The 20,142-nt window shown below is 39.8% G+C and overlaps 1 protein-coding gene across 10 annotated transcripts in view; it reads left to right on the forward strand.

Annotated features, from left to right (window-relative positions):
• OSBPL9 (oxysterol binding protein like 9) overlaps window positions 1-20,142 on the forward strand; it is a 133,446-nt gene that overhangs the window by 53,250 nt on the left and 60,054 nt on the right. For all 10 annotated transcript variants that reach the window (XM_014454589.2, XM_023752768.1, XM_023752765.1 and 7 more), the window contains exon 4: window positions 14,761-14,837. In XM_014454589.2, the coding sequence (XP_014310075.1) occupies window positions 14,761-14,837 (77 nt within the window). The remainder of the gene's footprint in view (window positions 1-14,760; window positions 14,838-20,142) is intronic.

Raw genomic sequence — 20,142 nt, forward strand, 5'->3', positions numbered from 1 at the left:
TTTATGCCAATAAATATTTAATTGCTTATTTTTGCCAGTCATTAGGTTAGTTTCTGAGTATAAAGTAGTGAGCAAAACAAAGTGCCTATCCTCAAGGATCTCACATTTTGAAAATCATTATTCTAGAGGAGTCTTCCTGGTTGTTCAATTTCAAGTAGTTCTCTGATCCCAGCCAGGTTGAATATACCTGAGTTAAAGCTCTATCTTCTGGTAATGCCTAGATTGCACTCCCCCTTATTTTTACTTTTAGACAGCTGATTAGCTGGTGAGTTCTCTAAGAAAATGCTCAGTTTGGCCAACATAATCTTTGTCTTCTCAGCCTCCATCATTAATTCTACGTTCAGTCTGTGAACATTTATCCTCATGATCATGATGCTTTAGTCAATGTGTTCCACAATTGGAACACATTGGTCCAGTATGTAAATCCAAGTTGTGTTTCATCATTACATTTTCTTAATATTAAATTTGGAGGACCCAGGAGAAAGAGAATTCAAGTTCAGATAATCTATAAAGAAGCTGTCTCTTCGTTGTGTTGCTGGCTTTAATGAGGACTACTGCTTTGGGTGACTGCCTAGTGGGGGGAATCAGAGGATCATATAAAAGAGATTTGATTTGAGTCCTTGCATATGGGTGATTTAAGTTGAGTGGGGATGGGTGTGAATGGGAGATATATATATATATTGGCGAGGATGATTGGAAATCTTTCTGGAGAGGTCATTATTCACCAGAAGGGAGCATCTGATGAATAGAAGAAGGAAGTAGGATGAAGAGGAAGCAAACACTTACTGAAGGTGCTATTAGTGTGTTAGGCATCGTAATCCTTATATGTACCCCACATATCTTATGAGATAGGTATTTTTATTTTTGTTTTAATAGATAAAACTGAGGTAGGGAAGAGTTTTTAACCCAAAGTAACATGCATAAGAAGTGGCCAAGCCCTAACCGGTTTGGCTCAGTGGATAGAGCGTCGGCTGCGGACTGAAGGATCCCAGGTTCAATTCCGGTCAAGGGCATGTACCTTGGTTGCGGGCACATCCCCAGTTGGGGGTGTGCAGGAGGCAATTGATCGATGTTTCTCTCTCATCGATGTTTCTAACTCTCTATCCCTCTCCCTTCCTCTCTGTAAAAAATCAATAAAATATATTTAATAAATAAATAAATAAGTAAGTAAATAAAATATATTAAAAAAAAAAAAGAAGTGGCCAAGCCTGGATTCAAACCCATGCTGTTTTCATTGCATGGTGATACTTGTTCATGTTTTTGTCCCTTGTTAACCTTTAGTCACACTGACTTCTTTTTTCACACTGATATCAGTCACACTGGCATCTTAGATCTGGCTTCACTGCTGTTTTCTCTTCTTCTAAACAGTACAGCACACTTCTTATTCTTTTAGTAGTTAATGTTTTCATGCTATCATGTGGTTTGGTTGTCACACTTTCTCCTGTGCTCAGTGTATCCAAGTTGATAGTTGTCACTTGGCAGGGACCCAGTGGAGGCAAGGGAGTTGGGACATTGGTCAGAAGAGACTGGTATTGAGTCATAGCATGTAGCATGAGGTGAGCAATCTGTTACTAAGTGTAAAGGGAGGCTTGGAAGACTGGCCCAGGAATGTTCCTTGTAGTGATTTAAAGGACAGACAGTCAAATACTGTTAACCTGCCCTGGCCAGTGTGGCTCAGTTGGTTGGGGCGTCATTCCATGCACTGAAGGGTTACTGGTTCAATTCCTGGTGGGGGCACATGCCTGGGTTGTGGGTTTGATCCCTGGTGGGGGCACTTGCGGGCGGGGGCGGGGGCAGCCAATCAAAGTTTCTCTCCCCTCCCATTTAATTTTATTCCTGTTCTGAATGCAGAGTTCTTTTTTTTTTTTTTAATGGATTTTAGGGAGAGAGAAACACCAATTGGTTGCCTCCCGTATGTTCCTCCACTGGGGATCGAACTCGCAATCTTGGTATGTGCCCTAACTCAGAATCAAACATGCAACCTTTTGTTGTATAGGAGACGCTCCAACCAACTGAGCTACATGGCCAAGGCTGCAGAGATCTTTTAATATGTCCGCTGAGAAAGCATACCTAAGTTGTCAAGGAAAACAAACCAACATATCTTCTCAATTTTATTCCTCCATTGCAGAGGAAGTCCTGTGTACCTAAGAAGCCTAATTGTGGAGCAGGGGGTCACCAGTAAAATGAGAATGGCAATACTGACCTCTAGAATTGTTGTAAGATTACAGAGATTGCATTTAAATACTTAACATGATGCCTGGCAAATAGCAGGGCTCAAAAAATAGTAACTGCCCTGGCTGGGGCTCAGTGGTTAGAGTATCAGCATGCAGACCAAATGGTCGGGGTTTAATTCCTGGTCATGGGCATGTACCTCAATTGCAGGTTCCGGGGGCATGTGCAGGAGGCAGCCAATTGATATCTCTCTCTCTCTCTCTCTCTCTCTCTCTCTCTCTCTCTCTCTCTCTGTCTCGTCAATGTTTCTCTCTCTCCCCTTTCCCCCCATATTCCCTTTCCTTCCCTTCTCTCTGGAAATCATTGGAGAAAATATCTTCAGGTGCGTATTAAAAACAAAAAACAGAATAATAACTGACTTGCACAAGGTATACTCTGATTTTTTAATGGAAAGACTAGGAGTATAGAAAATGACTATTTGAAGTGAACTTTTGAGCCATCTTGCAGAACTTTTGAACGTGAACAAATTAAGTCCTTTCCTTTTAGGAATCTACACTTTTAGGTAATGAGATAAATCAAGGTCATGCTATAAGTGTAATGTATAGTTGAGTGTTAGTAATATGGACAGGTTAGTTCATGGTGGACAGAGGGAAGCAAATCTGAGTTACAGGCAATCTGGAAAGAGATGCAATTTTCTAGCTTTATTATAGACACTAGAAGTAAACTAACATTGTTCTAATATTTTTAGCATGATTTTCATTAAGAATGTTTTAGTGTTATTTACACTTTGTACTTAGGGAATTGGTTTAAGCATAGTGCTTTGGTATAAATTATTACAAATATGAGTCCTAAATTGTAAGGGAGGGCTGAATCAATGACATTTTACTTGATCTAGGCTGTTTTATAAGATAGAGTTAAAGCTTGTGGAATTTACTGAGGTTATGTTTGAGTTTATACTGCAGTCTTGGTCTGGAAATATATGCTTTCCTAAAGAAAGGTGAAGATATTATATTAAGGGCTGACAGCTAAATACATATAGAGAAAGAAGCAAGGAGTTAATGCTCTCTCTCTCAGAATTCCTTAGAGATCTCCTGAGGACAAAGAGTGAGGCCTTCAGAAAGGTTGTTTACTATGAATATTGTAAGATTATAATGCAGAAGTGCCTCTACTGTACTTTATACCCTGAAGATATACTTAATACTTTTTTTAAAGTCTAAAGGATTTCTCTACCTTCACTATGTAAGGAATAACATCTTACATACTGTGAACAAGTCCTTTCCTTTTAGGAATCTATGTTCAGAAACTCTCTAAGCATTTTATTTGAAGTAACATAAATAGATCATTATAATTTCTTATTAATATGATTCTGTCATGTTAGGCCACATCTATTTTGGCCTTGTTTGCCTTGGAGGTAGATAAGAAAATAAAGTAGAGAATTCTCTTTTCATATATATATTTTTTAGTTGCCCTGCTTTAGTTTTCTTCCTGAATTTTCTAACATGTTTTAATTTATTCTCTTTTTCCTTTCATTGCTTAATTCAAAAGTTGAGTGATTCTGCAACGTCATTCTTCCTTTCTGAACAACCCTAAACCTTGGTAATCAGCTAAAGTGTTTTTGAAGTTCTATAGTTCTCCTCTTGAACTGTGACATGGCTTCAGCTTCTCAAAATTACCTACTTCCATCCCTAGCTCCCTTCCCTTCCCCAGAATACATTAACGATGTGTTCTGCCTGTTGGCTTCTCCTGGAAAAGAGAGTATTTTCTAGCAACATATATTTGAATGCTGTTATTTAATAAACTCAGTAAAACTTTTTATAATAAGGTTCTTCAGGAGATCAGGTTTGCCAAATTGCAGAATTGAATCTGAGTCTCTTTAAACTCAAACTATAGTTTTTCAACCACCCACTCCCAATCTGTTTTTCCTCCTGTATTTTCTATGTTGTGGAGTAGCACTTCTGCTTACCCAATTTATCAAATTTGAAGCCTTCTCTTTCCCTACATCTGCATCCCTTACATTGTCTCTACATCAAATGAGTCACAATGTCCATTACATTACCTTTTCTCTATCTGCTAAGTCACTGACATAGTCCAGATCATTATACTTTCACAGTTTCTATATGTATCTTTTTAAAAAATTGATTTGAGAGAAAGAGAAGAAGAGGGGAGGAAAAGTGGGAGGGAGGGAGGGTGGGAGGGGGGAGGAGAGAGAGAGAGAGAGAGAGAGAGAGAGAGAGAGAGAGAGAAAGAAGAGAAGAGAAGAGAAGAGAGAAGAGAAGAGAAGAGAAGAGAAGAGAAGAGAAGAGAGAGACCTATTTCTTATTCCACTTATTTATGCATTTACTGGTTGATTCTTATATGTACCCTGACCGGGGGCGGAGTGGGTGGGGGGTGGAGGGGGGGCAAACTCACAACCTTGGCATATCAGGATGACCCTATAGCCAACTGAGCTACTTGGCCAGGGCTGTATGTATCCTTCTTTCCCTTTTCTCGTCTCTGTTCTGCCAAATTGCCCTTTTTATTGATGTCTGGGTAAGTTCTCTAAAATCATCCTATTCCCCATACTATTTCTACCCTCCGTCAGTATTGTAGGTCTTAAAGATTGCAAACTGAAATCCTAATTTTTCTTAAATTCAAGATTAAGGAATAGTGGCGCCTTTACCAAAACATGGAGTTAAAGTAATTAGGAAACATCTTCTGCAGAAACTAAAATTATTAGGATACATTTACATATAAATTTGGTGAGGATTTTCATTGATTAGAAATAAGTTGATTTAGAAATTTGTGATTGTAGAATGACTTGAAAAGAACCCATTAATCTACATCTGATTTTCATTGTCTGCTTTGACTGAATCAAAGATACCAGTTGCCCAATGAATTGCTGACTCTGTCCAAGAGAAGCTCAGTATTGCTTCAGATAGTCAAAGTGGAAGCTGTGGGGGAGAAACACTTTTGTCAATATTTACTCAACATTTTGGAGACTTCAGCTAATACTATTCATAAATCTTTGAGGGGGCTGTTATGGCAGCTTTAAGGCATACTAAAAGCAAAAATAATGATTTCTGCCCTAACCAGTTTGGCTCAGTGGATAGAACGTCATCCTGCGGACTCAAGGGTCCCAGGTTCGATTCCGGTCAAGGGCATGTACCTTGGTTGCGGGCACATACCCAGTGGGGAGTGTGCAGGAGGCAGCTGATTGATGCTTCTCTCTCACTGATGTTTCTAACTCTCTATCCCTCTCCTTTCCTCTCTGTAAAAAAATCAATAAAATATATTAAAAAAATAATGATTTCTTAGGAAATCCAACCTATTTTTAGATTGCAAATATAAAAATGGAACCATAACTGAATAATGAAATCAATGGATCAGTATTTCTCATTTAACAAATATTTATTGAGCACTTGGTTGCCTGGCATGATTCTAGGAGCTTGGGATATATCGACAAATAAAGTAAATAAAGATTCCAGTGGCAGCAGACTGTATATTTAAAAGTGTATGTGTATGTGTGTGTATGTGTGTGTGTGTGTGGGGGGTAAGTACAGAGGAGAAATGAATATGGGGAATATGATGGGTTGGGGATCAGTTTTTCGTATATGCTGGTCAGGAGGTCTCATCATTTGAAGAGATGACAAATTATCATTTATCTGGTAATTACGAGTTTCAGTTAGTTGCTAAGAACATGCCAAGCTTTGAGAGTTAAGAAATTATGCATCAGATTCCATCCCAGACCTCAGGGAATACGCAGCTGAGCCAGGGAAGGTAAAACAAAGGTAAAAAAAAAAAAAGAGCATTATAGTGTATAGAGGTATTGATAGTATAATAAAGTGCATAGATCATTCTTTCTCTAAAGTGATGTCATCACTCTTCTAATTATGATAAGCAGTCTATTTAAACTATGGCTCTTTAATCTTCTGAACATCAAAACATTGGTTTAGATTGCTTTAGATTTAGAGTCATATGAATTGGTTTTTCTCTCTCCACACCTCTTTATTACCTTCTATTAAAAATACCCTCTGCCATGGCTGGTGTGGCTCAGTTGGTTGGAGCATCATCCAGTACACCAAAAGGTCACAGGTTTGATCCCCAGTTGGGGCGAATGGAAGAGGCAACTGATCGATGTTTTGCTCTCACATCGATGTTTTTCTCTCTCTAAAATCAACAAAAGCATGTCAGGTGAGGATTAAAAAGAACAAAAACACCCTCTAATCACTCATGCTGTCCAAAGTGGTTACAAATTATAGTCAACGGTACTTCCAACCACTTAATTATCTAAATGGAAGGTTTTTATTCAGCATCCCTCTAGCTACCCATCATGTACCCCCTCACAAATATATAATGACTATCTATAAAACATGCAAGGTGCTTTGCTAAGTGCTAGAGATACAACAACGAATAAGACCAACAAACTTCTGATTTCTAGAAGCTTTCATTCTAGTAGAGGAGGCAATCAATAAGTAATCAAATAAGATGTCACATATAATATATATCAGTGGTTCCCAAACTTTTTAGTCTCAGGACCCCTTTCCAAATTTATTGAGGACCCCAAAGAGCTTTTGTTTAACGAGTTAAACCTGGTATTTACCAGGTTAAAAATGAAAACAGGGATTAAAAAATTATTTATTTATTAACTTAAAACAGGGGTGGGGAATGTCTGGGATGTATAAGGCCTGTGAAATCATTTGGTCTGGTCCTGCCAAGGCAACCGTAGGCGGGACTCGAAATTCAATAAATCTAGGAGTTTTTTCATAGCAACATACATTTATATTAAGTGAATGATGTTATAAATATCCAAATGGCCCTTGGCAGAAAAAAAGTTTCCCCTATCTTGACTTAATATGTCAATAACAAACTAATTATGCTAATAACATCTTATGAGGAAATAATCATTTTCCCAAACAAGCAAGCAAGCAACACACAGAAAAAAAACACAGAAGAATGACATCTTTTAACATTTTTGTAAACCTTTTAAATGTTTGGTTTAATAGAAGACAGCTGGATTCTCGTACTGTTTCTTGCATTCAGTCTTTGTGCTGTTGTTTTGGTTGAAGTATATAAAGAAATTATAGTTTCATGCAGATATATAGTTACAAAAGGGAGGAGTATTTTAATAGCCTTTTCAGATAATTGTATTATTCTCTGATACTTAGCAAAACTCAATAAGTGATAGTTTCTTACAGATTAGTTGCAGTGTAGAATCTGTAACTATAACAGTGAAATTTATATATGAAAATACCCTATTAGGTTAAAATCCATGGTTTGCCTGGCACTTTGGATGGATCTTTGGTGCCATAGCCTCTATTTATGCTAAGATGCCCGCTGTTCTGCCTCCATTGCTCTTGCACCAAGCGTGCAGATGTCAACACAGTGAAAAAATGAAGGGAGTGTCTTAGTATTATCATGAAAATAATTTAGCCCTAAGGACCCTTGACCTCACTGGCTCCCCAGTGTTACATATCTTATTTCACCTGATTTTCACAGTAGACCTTTGAGTTAGTTGGTGATATTCATTCTTTTTTAAATTTGTGCATACAACTCAGAGGTATTAAGTACTGCCCTCCTGAGGTCACACAAATGTGTAACTGGGACTTGAACCCAAGTTTTCTGACTAGAAATTTTGGCTCTTGTTCTTTCTATTTCCTACTGTCTCCAAAGTGTGTGAAAAGGTTTATATTGTTATCTTGTAAGAAGGACTTTGTCTAGAATAAGTGCATGGGATGAGGCTTATTAACAGTTCTAGGATTGCTTGAAGCCTTTATATGTGCTGCTTTCTAGGTACAATGTCATTGCAAAGTACTAAACTTTTCTGTTTTTATCATCTGGATAATAATCCTATATAATAAAAGCATAGTATGCAAATTGTCCCCTCAACTGGGAGTTGTCTGGGAGTTTGATCAGGGGGCGGGGCCTGCCGGGGGAAGGGAGGGAGTACCCAGCCAGCAGCCCGCAGCAGCTAGGGACCCTACCAGTGCACGAATTTCATGCACTGGGCCTCTAGTAGTAGTAGTAGTAGTAGTAGTAGTAGTAGTAGTAGTAGTAATAATAATACCTATCTCATGTACTGGTTGTGATGACTTAATTAGTTAATACATGTTAAATGTTTAGACATGTCAGACTGTGCTGACACAAATTAAGTGCTCAATAGTTAGCTTTTCTTATTTACACAGATACAAGACTCAGGCATTTTAGCTGAAGGAACACCTTGAGGCAAAAGTTGGGAACTTGAGTAGTAAGTTTAATGTAACTGAAATGTCATGGTTCATGGAGGAGTATGTTGGGAATTATGATAGGAAAGATAGATTTGGACCCTAATTATGGCTGGACTAGACCTATAAACCATTGCTCAACATTGTGCCTCTAATACATTAGACCAAGCATGTCAAACTTGTCATTTAAATAAAGTAGGCATGCGGCCCGCTTGACATGCTTGCGACAGTGCCTGGCATATGGCATGTATTTACATGTTACCTGAGTATTGAAATATTTGAATATTTGAATAAATTTAAGAAAGGACAGGGTAGATCCTCTTATCATGAGCAACATGCATGAATAAGGTGACATGTTAGCATAGCCCAGAAGAATGAATAGGATTCTAATAAGCAGATACTAGAGGCTATTAGAATGGGTGAAGACAATCCCTTACTAAACAGGGTACCACCCAACCAAGTGATTGTACTTTTTAGGAGACTAAATTACTTGAGATTATGGTCTATCTTATCATTACTCAGACCTCCAACATAATACCTGATGCATATTGAGGCTGCATAGATTTTGAGTAGTTACTCAGCATTTAATCTTGTAAATACTGTTTTTGCATAATGTTTCATTTCATAAGAACTTTCAAAGAAAAGGAGGCTTTCCTGATTATACAGGCTAATTTTATTTTTACTTCTTTTACCAAAAAAAAAAAAGACAAATAACCACTTATTTTTGCAAACCGTAATTTATTCATAGTAGTTGTATGTCTTAAAGGAGGAGAAAATGTGACTAAGAGAACAGATTCCTAACCAGTGGATCAGGAATGGCAAGGTATAGTTTTGGAAACTTGTCTTAAAGTCAGCTTCAAATATGTGTAATATAGAATATGTGAATAGAATCCTGAAAATGTTAAGTATTTTACATACTGGATGGATACTGTTTTTTCTTCTGTACACTTATATTGCTTTCATATAAGCCAGATATTATTAGAAGTTAGCAGTAATGCCTTCCCTACTCATTTTCTCTGGCTAATCATTTATTAGATTTATTAATAGAACTTATTTTCTCTTAAGGCTGTGTAGGATAATAATATATTGATATTTTAGTATATGCCAGGCACTGTGGTAAATATTGTAGGGATTAATTATCTCATTTAAACCCCACAACGATCTTATAAGATCTTGGTACTGTTATCATCCCCATAGGTAATATTATCATCCTCAGATTATAGATGAGAATGAATAAGGACAAAGCTAGGCATCAGAGCCAACCTTCTTAGTCTTTATACTAAGAGATACTGAAAAGCAATAGCTTTGTAGGACATTGAAGTAGTCCATTGTTTTTCATACTGCATAGCAATTCTTTAGTGGATTGTGAATCCCATTTGGGGGGCCAGGATCAGCACTTTTAAAGTAGTAAAATATAACAGAAATGAAATATCAGTGTGTATACATATATGTATATGTATACATTACATGTATTTGTGAGCTATAAATTGTATTTATGTGGATCACAGCCAAACAAAATATGGAACCTACTAGCACAGAGAATGGAAAGAGAACTTGAAAATGTAAGAGGAGAGGTAGGTGCTAGAGATGTGAATTCTAGAGATAAATTGAATGTGTAAACTTTATAAAAAGAGGCAGGAAGAGTTATTAACCTGTCTTTATGGAACATAATATACTATTGACATGTTTTTTTAACTAATTAAATTGGGCCCTTTTAGCAGGGATTTGTTCAAAAGTAATATAGCTTTAATTTTACTTCTAGAGAGTAGGTAGTTTGTAAATGGTATATATCATTACTGTATTTTTATTTCTCTAGTATACTAGAGGCCCATGCACGAATTTGTGCACAGGTGGGGTCCCTCGGCCTGGCTGGTGATTGAGGCCTGTCGGGGGGCCAGCTGGCTGGGGGAGGTGACCCTGGGAAGTTGGCCAGCCGGACCCCTGATCGGGGCCTATGGGGTGGGGCGATCTGCAGGGTGGAGGGGCCACGGGAGGTTGGCCAATTAGGGGGCTAGCTAGGGGGAGGGGCCGTGGGAGGTTGGCTGTGGGAGTGCACTAACCACCAAGGGGCATCTCCTGCATTGAGCATCTGCTCCCAGGTGGTCAGTGCATGTCATAGCGACTGGTCAACCGGTCATTCTGTTGTTCCATGGTAATGTTTGCTTAGGCTTTTATATATATACTAGAGGCCCGGTGCACAAAAATTTGTGCACTCGGGGGGGAAGGGGGGGTCCCTCAGCCCGGCCTGTGCCCTCTCGCAGTCTGGGACCCCCTCGGGAGATAACGACCTGCTGGCTTAGGCCTGCTCCTGGGTGGCAGAGGGCAGGCCCGATCCCTAGGTTCAGCCCCTGGTCGGGCTCAGAGCAGGGCTGATTGGGGAGTTGGGGCGCCGCCCCCTGTCATGCACAGAGCAGGGCGGATCGGGAGGTTGCGATGCCACCCTCAGTCACGCTCAGGGTAGGGCTGATTGGGGGGTTGGGGCACCGCCCCCTATCACACTCAAGTCAGGGTCGATGGGGAGGTTGCGGCGCCACCCCCTGTCACGCACAGAGCAGAGCCAATCAGGGGGTTGGGGAGCTCCCCCCTGTCATGCACAGAGCAGGGCCCATCAGGTGGTTGGGGAGCTCCCCCCTGTCACGCACAGAGCAGGGCCCATCAGGGGGTTGAGGAGCTCCCCCATGTCACTCACAGAGTAGGGCCGATAGGGGAGTTAGGGCACCGCCCCCTGTCACACACACAGCAGGGCGGATCAGGGGGTTGGGGCGCCGCCACTGTCACACTCAGGGCAGGGCCGATGGGGAGGTTATGGCTCTACCCTGTCACACACAGAGCAGGGCTTGGGGGGGGGGGTGTTGGGGCGCCGCACCCTGTCACACACAGAGCCGCAGGGCGATCAGGGGGTTTGGGCACTGCCCCCTGTCACGCTGATCCGGTGCCAGGAGGGCTCGCGGCTCCGCTGATCCCGGTGCTGGGAGGCATATTACCCTTTTACTATATAGGATAGAGGCCTGGGGGCCGGCTGGTTTGCCCTGAAGGGTGTCCTGGATCAGGGTGGGGGGTCCCCACTGGGGTGCCTGGCCAGTCTGGGTGAGGAGCTGAGGGCTGCTTTCAGGCTGGCAATTGACTGAAGCTCCCAACCACTCCTTTTTTTCTTTTTCTTTTTCTTTTTTTTATTCTGGGCCAGCTTTAGCTCTGGCTCTAGCTCTGAGGCTTCCGCTGCTATAATCGAAACAATGTATAACTCTAGCTCTGAGATCCCAGCTGGCTGAAAGCTTTTTTCTGGGGTTTTGTTTAGCTTCTTATTTGCAACATAGTACATAGTTTCTTAGAGTTGCAACTCAGAGGCCGGCAAGTCAGGCGGGGAACGTTGCAGTCTGCAGTCCCTGGAGCAAGCAAGCCTCATGTTGGCTTCCAGCTGCCTGGCTGCCAGCCGCCATCTTGGCTGACAGTTAATTTGCATAAGGATATGCTGATTAGCCAATGGGAAGGGTAGCGGTCGTACGCCAATTACCATGTTTCTCTTTTATTAGTGTAGACTAGAGGCCCGGTGCACGACATTCGTGCATGGGGGGTGTGAGGGTCCCTCAGCCCAACCTGCACCCTCTCCAATCTGGGAGCCCTCAGGGGAGCCCTCTCCAATCCAGGAGTTTCTGTCTGTCTTTGCAATCATATGAGCGAATTGTCTGAGACCCCAACTCAGTTTGGTTTGTTGCTCACAGAATAATAGAGACATTTTTTTTTCTTTGCTTCATTGGTGGAGATTTCCTGGAAGTTTTAGAATATCTTTTCTTTAATTTTTCCTAGACACTCTGATTTTACTTATGTCTCTCACCTTTGCTTTCCCTCCATTCCCCACCGCAACAGTAACATGCTCCAGGCTCACTTTGCTCTAGTGTCAAGGAGATCTGTCTGCCACCAGAACTATGATTCCCAGAATTCCTGGTGCTCCCCACGATCTTGGTTTTCCCTTCCTGCTCTGTCTCCATCCCATGGCCTCCCACTCTGCCAAGCTCTCCCTCTCTGCTCTCTGTCTGGTGGCTTGGGGAGCCAATTTACCCAAGCCGTTCCACTCTCCGCCAGCTCTCCCCCTCTGCTCCCCCCCCCCCCCGCACGCCTGTGTATGCAAATTAACCGGAGTGACGGTCAATTTACATGTTTCTGTTATTATATAGGATAGATGAACAAATAACTTATTATGATTGAATAAACAGACTTTATTAGTACTTCACATACCCAAAGATATTTCCCTCGTAGATCCAGTAGGGTATAGGTTTGTTTACTGGCTCAGGGCAGAATGGGAAAAAGTAGGCTAGGTTAGTCAGGATATTAGAATATTGAATTTTCAGCTGGAAGGGATAATTTTGTCCAAGCCTCCAATTTATTTTTAAATTATTATAAAAAACACATAACATTAAAATTACCAACTGAACTATTTTTAAATTCAGTAGTGTTAAGTATATTTGCTATACTGCAGCAATCTCTAGAACTTTATCTCATGACACTGAAACTCTATACCAGTTAAACACTAATTCCCCCTACTCCTTCTCCCCAGCTCATTTCTATGATTTTGATTACTTTATTATTTACTTTTATTTATAAGTTTTATTTATTTTTGTTAATTCTCATCCAAGGACATTTTTTGCATTGGTTTCTAGAGAGAGTGGAAGGGAGGGAGGAACGGGGGCCGAGAGAGACAGAGAGAGAGAGAGGAAGGAAGGAAGGAAGGAAGGAAGGAAGGAAGGAAGGAAGGAAGGAAGGAAGGAAGGAAGGAGGGAAGGAAGGAGGGAAGGGAGGGAGGGAGGGAGGGAGGGAGGGAGGGAGGGAGGGAGGGAGGGAGAGAGAGAGAGAGAAACATCAATGTGTCATCAATTGGTTGCCTACTGCATGTGCCGGCCAGGGATCTAACCCACAACTCTGGTACGAGCCCTTGACCAGGAATCAAACCCACAACCTTCCAGTGCACTGGAGGATGCTCGAATTAGCTGAGTCACCCAGGCTGTTTTATTCTTTTTTTTTTTAATATATATTTTTTTTTTATTTCAGAGAGGAAGGGAGAGGGAGAGAGAGAGATAGAAACATCAATGATGAGAGAGAATCATTGATCGGCTGCCTCCTGCACGCCCCCAGCTGGGGATCAAGCCCGCAACCTGAGCATGTGCCCCTAACTGCAATTGACCCCGGGACCCTTCAGTCTGCAGCCGGCCTGTTTTATTCTTAATCTCAAGGTTCAACCCTTTGAGGTCCCAGTCAAAACATGAAAGTCCTCAAAGTTGGTGGGCCAAGGTCTCCAACTTTTGGCCTTACAAGGCTGTTTGTTTGTTTGTTTAGTTTATATCAACAGAAGAGTTTATTTCTCACAGTTCTAGAGGATAGGAAGTCCAAGATCAAGGTGCCTGCAGATTCAGTGTCTAGTGAGGATGTGTTTCCTGGTAGATGAGCATCTTCTCATTGAATCCACTTGTGGTATTTTCCTTTTTATTGAGTTTGTTGGGGTGACATTGGTTAACCAAAATTATACAGGTTTCAGGTGCACAATTCCATTACACATCATCTGGATACTGAATTGTGTGTTCACCATCCCAAGTCAACTCTCTGTCCATCACCATTTATCCCCCCTATATTTTTATTTTTAAATAGACTTTATTTTTAGAGCAGTTTTAGGTTCACAGGAAAATTGAGTGGAAAGTACCTAGGGGTTCTTATATACCGCCTGCCCACACATGCTGACAAAGCTTTTGAGTAATTGCTTAGTCACAATTCCTCTCATGGAATTTACAATTCTGCTAGAAGAATAGTGGCCCTAAATACCAGGCTTATCTTCTGGATGTTTGTCTTCTCCTAGATCTTGCCCTGTTAATTCTTTATTACCTTGCTTTTTTTTCCCCTGATAGCTTCAGCCAGTTGTTTTTAATTATTCCAGCTTTTCTAGTTCTCAGTGGAAAAGTAAGCTTAGCTATTATAGAACACAGTTAGTCCCTTTGTTATAAATTGCTATGAGTAGATTGCATATTCAGAAAGGATAGAAGGGTGACTCTATTAACCGTTTGAGTCCCAAGCGACATAAAATAAAACAAGCGTATTTCTCGACATAAAATAAAACAAGCGCTATCACGCTGTTTGGGTCTTTTCGTACTCATTTAGAGAAAGTGCGGTTGCGCTGTTTGGGATTCTTCGACAGTGTTTTTTCAATACCCCCTGGGACTCAAACGAATCGTATGTTTTCTCGACATAAAATCTCAGCAGCGCAATCGCGCTGCTTGGGACTCAAACGGTTAAGGAAATGCACAATTAATAACCTATTAGCATCATGGTTTAAAATTTTACTTTTAATATTCTAGAGCTATATTGTAGAAATTACTATTTTAATTTTTATAATCATTTATTTCAGCTCGTGATGCTGATGAACGAGAGAAGTGGATCCATGCCTTAGAAGAAACAATTCTTCGGCATACTCTTCAGCTTCAAGTAAGAGCCTTTACATGGCTTGTGGATAGTTCATTAGTTTTTGTTTTCTGTTTTCTTAAATAACTGTGATATGATGTAATGAAAAGTTTTCATTTCTGAGTCACTTATTCTTGCATTTACAGTGTTATAATATACTAGTGGCCCAGTGCACGGATTCATGCACATTGAAAAGAAATTAAGTAGAAGAAATATTTTAATATCGCTATTCGCCCTTTCTTTATAATAGAAGTATCAGAGATTAAAGAAAATTAGTGAAATGTATATGAAAATAATGTATAAGTTGATTAATAAATAATAACAATATGATATAACAACAATAAAGACATGATATAAAAACAACAAAAATATGATATAAAATCATTGATAAGGACAATGACTGGTAAATTGATTAAACTTATTCTAATATCTCCCTGTATGCCACATTAAGAGTAAAAACACTTTCAGAGTGCTTGACTAATTTCCCTTGTGATGAAGTACGTATTTACAACTTTAACGTCACACGTTCTTCGAACTCAAGAGAAAGCAACATATAACTGACCATGTCTGAAAACAGGTTCAGGTAGGAATATTCCTACTCTGTCTAGAGTTTGTCCTTGTGATTTATTAATAGTCATTACAAATGCTGGCATCACGGGAAACTGTCATCGAATTAATTTAAATGGGAGGCCAGTGTCAGACGGGGACAAATATTGCGCATGTGGGAGTCAACGTTTATTTTTAAATTGCCAGTGCGCGTCATATGTATCAGCCGGTCGGTCAGATGGACGGTCAGACAGACAGATGGTCGGTCACTTAGCCTTTTATATTAATATATAGTAAAGTTGTCATTTTCTTGTGCTTTCTGTAGGGTAAGATACTGATTTTTGTTTAGAAACAAGACAGTGCAAGGCAATGTTGAAGGGAAATGCTATGTTAAAATTTGCCAGATTCCTTTTTTAAATTTAGTACCTATAGTTGGTTATTGATATAACCAAATTACATAAAAAGCATTGACAACAGGTACGTGCTAAGAAGTTGACCTACATTTTTTGTTAAGGGATTTGGCAATTACCATATGTGTTGGATAGTACTCTTTGAGATGAAAGGGAAATAAAAATCCCAAACTGGTTAAGAAAAAAGCAAATCTGGCTTAAGTGTGGTTTGAAGTAGGCACTTAAACAATGTCATGAGGATCCAGATCCCATCTCCATTTCTAGGTTCGTGTTCTGAGTTGGCTTCATTTTTAGTTAGGTTCTCCTTTTTTTGGTGGTAAGGTGGTTGCAACAATTTCATCCTACCCTTATTGGAACTTTCTGGATGTGATAGGATTAATAGGATTTGTGCTGATCATCACCAGTCATTTTCCCAGTCCTGACCAATCACAGTGTCATAGTCGTGTTCCACCCCTGGAGCTGGTATGTTATCTGCTTCATCAGAACACATTGCTGATGGGGTGGAAGATGGTTGTGGTTCCCCCACCCCCCTGTAAAGTCAGAATAAGGAACAAAAGATGCTGGGTGACAAAAACACCAAATGTCTACTCTGCCATACTGAAGCTAGTTCTCTATGTTTATTCTCCAGTGAAAGAGCTTATATTGTGGCATACATAGGATTTTGTTTTGATTTACAGGAATGAATTATAGAAAACTGAACTCTTATGACCCTTTCTCTCTACTTATCTTTGTCCCATACCAGGAATTGGCTTGAAAAGACAAGGTAGAATAGGGCATCCTACAACATGGGGAGCTCCCCATCACTTGAAAGTATTCAAATAGAAGCTTAAAAAACATTATTCCAAGATATGATTATTAAGAGATTAAGAAATGAATATGAGCTGAACTAGGAGATCTACAAATTACTGTATGAGCTATGCTTTTTATTTACTTATTATTATTTTTATGATGATGATGAAAAACATATATAATTTTTCCATCTTTTTTTTCCCATTATAGTTCACATTCAATATTATTATGAATTAGTTTCAGGTACACAACATAGTGGTTAGACAATCATATACTTTACAGAGTGGTCCCCCTAATATTTCAAGTATCCCCCCCCCCCCGCCCATACATAGCTATTACAATATATATATTTTTTCCTCCATTGACCTCTCTCTGGCCACTCCCACCCCCCAGTACATGCCCTCATCCCCCTAGTGACTGTGTCCATTGGTAATGCTTATATGCATGCATATAAGTCCTTTGGTTGATCTTTAAACCACCCCCCCCCTTCCCTCTGAGGTTTGACAGTCAGAAGGATGCTTCTCTGTCTCAACATAAAGCTTTATGAGCTTTTGATAAGAAGATAGCTTATGTGTCTTTGGGAATAACAGGAAGAAAAAGATAACTTTGAGAAGTCTTAGACTCTGATAGTTTTCATATTTTAAAATACATATGATACAAAATAATTCTTTTTTAAAAAATTGATTTCAGAGAGGAAGGGAGAGGGATAGTGAGATAGAAACATCAATGATGAGAGAGAATCATCAATCGGCTGCCTCCTGTACGCCCCCTACTGGGGATCAAGCCCACAACCCAGGCATGTGCCCTTGGCCCACAACCCAGGCATGTGCCCTTGGCCAGAATCGAGCCTGAGACCCTTCAGTCTGCAGGCCGACGCTCTAGCCACTAAGCCAAACCAGCTAGGGCCAAAATAATTCTTTATATATTTTTTCTAAAGTTAAGCATGCAGAGTATAGGACCTTTAGAAATTTGTAATTAACTTAATTTGATTGACAAAAAGGTAAAGATTCTCTTCTTACAGATAGTGAAGTGTGATGAAAAACCTGACTTTGGTGCCAACTCTTGACATTGAACTTACTCTCTCTCAGTTCAAGTGTCCTCATCTATAAAACAAGGAAAATAAAATACCTACTTTATAGGGTTGTTTTGACAATTAAATGAGTTAAATGCACATTTGTTGAAACAATGCCTAGCTGTCATAAGAACTTGATAAATGTTAATTGCATCACTAATACAACAATTACTCTCAGCATTTCCCCTCCCAGAACTTGGCCTTTTAAATAGTGCTCAATAATGGTTAGTTAAATGAAGAAATAATTGAAGAAATTTAGGAGCAAGCAGATGATGTATGGATTGCTTTTCCATTGTTGTCTATTGAGTACTTTGAAATGTATAACATACTATTAGGCTCTGTGGAGTAGGCATTCATAGAGTTTTCTTCCATATGTGTGTGGGAAAGGGTATTTGCATTTCTTATTTTTTCATTGAGTTTCATCTCTATGTTAGCCATTAAGCTATACTATTTTTTGCCTTGTCTTTACTAAGAGCTCCTCCGCCTCCATAATATTGAATTTAAAAGTGTTTTCTCTTTAACTATAATTTTCTTACCTTCAGCCTCGTCTACCACTTTACTTCTGCACTTTTCTTCTCTTGTTTTAGTCTGAACTCTACTTCTCCATTTTTCCTTGGCCATTTAGTACCTTTCAGTTTTAGTTATTTCACTCCTGTGTGAGCTTATGATCAGTTTCTTCAATATTGATCTTACTATCACCCTAAGAATTTCTTATCACTGGACTTTTGTTTGTTTGTTTTTTTGTTAATCCTCACCTGAGGATATTTTTCCATTGATTTTTAGAGAAAGTGGAAGGGAGGGAAGGGAAGCCCAGAATTCCAGTGTTTAAAGTATTCCTATATAATAAAAGGCTAATATACAAATCGACCGAACAGTGGAACTACCGGTTGCTGTGACATGCACTGACCACCAGGGAACAGACGCTCAATGCAGGAGCTGCCCCCTGGTAGTCAGTGCGCTCCCACAGGGGGAGTGCCACTCAGCCAGAAGCCGGGCTCATGGCTGGTGAGCGCAGCAGTGGTGGCGGGAGCGTCTCCCGCCTCCATGGCAGCGCTAAGGATGTCCAATTGCAAGCTTAAGCCATCAGTCTGACATCCCCCAAGGGCTCCCAGACTGCGAGAGGGCACAGGCCGGCCTGAGGGACACCCCTCCCCCCAAAGTGCATGTATTTCTTGCATCGGGCCTCTAGTTAAATCATAATGTTATTTAATGTGGCAAACCTAAATCTAGGTATAGACTTCTTAGGTTTAAAATGTTACAGAACTAACTATACCTCCAAAAGAAAACTGCAAATTATATATAAACAAAACAATAAAATCCAAATTAACATTCATTTAATGTGATGAATGATAGTGCCTTACTAAAAGTGCATTACTGCTTACAATGTGAAGATGGTTCTGACAGGGTATAGATTCTTTTTAAGTTTGGCATGCATACACTACTGTGTGGAATAAGATAATTCTGTCATCTCACCACTTTCTTTTCTGACTGCTGGGAAACCTTCATTTGTATAGCATGTGCCAGGAGGTCAGTTGGATCTTACTTCACATATATGTAATTTACATGATAAAGGCTCTTCTGTGATAAGTTTAAGTGGTTGGTGCCAACTTGATTATAAACAAAAACATGGGCACTGAAATAGCTTGGTAGCATTTGTACTTAACATTGTTAACTGAGCTGATTCAGTGTGTGGTCCCTGACTTATGATGGTTCAATTTACCCAAGAAACTTTACTTTGAATTTTGCTCTTTTCTCCTGCTAGCAATGTGTGGTACAATACTATTGTGATGCTGGATAGTGGCAGTGAGCTGCAGCTCCCAGGCAGCCATGAGATCGTGAGGATCAACAACAGACACTCTATAGCAGTGGTTCTCAACCTGGGGGTCGAACGACCCTTTCACAGGGGTCGCCTAAGACCATCGGAAAACACATATATAATTACATATTGTTTTTGTGATTAATCACTATGCTTTAATTATGTTCAATTTGTAACTATGAAAATACATCCTGCATATCAGATATTTACATTATGATTCATAACAGTAGCAAATTTACAGTTATGAAGTAGCAACAAAAATAATTTTATGGTTGGGGGTCACCACAACATGAGGAACTGTATTAAAGGGTCACGGCATTAGGAAGGTTGAGAACCACTGCTCTATAGTATACTCATTGTTTTAGGATATTTTGCCCAACTGTAGGCTAATATAAGTGTTCTCAGTATGTTTAAAGTAGGCTAGGCTAAGCTATGATGTTCTATAAGTCAGGTTTATTAAATGCATTTTCAACTTGATATTTTCAATGTATGATAAGTTTATTATAAGTTGAGGAACATCTTACTAATTTTTATAGTTATCAGAAATGAAAACACAGAAGATTGTGGTAGAGACTTTTTAGATCTCAGTTTGAAAACACTGATGTAGATGTCTAATTGAGTAGTATAGACCTTTAAGATTTTTACTTTTATGCTGTAAGTGAAATGCTATTTAAAATTTTTTTATACTAAATGGCT

This window comes from Myotis lucifugus, unplaced genomic scaffold (genome assembly GCF_000147115.1).
Source record: "Myotis lucifugus unplaced genomic scaffold, Myoluc2.0 scaffold_37, whole genome shotgun sequence".
Classification (NCBI taxonomy): domain Eukaryota; kingdom Metazoa; phylum Chordata; class Mammalia; order Chiroptera; family Vespertilionidae; genus Myotis; species Myotis lucifugus.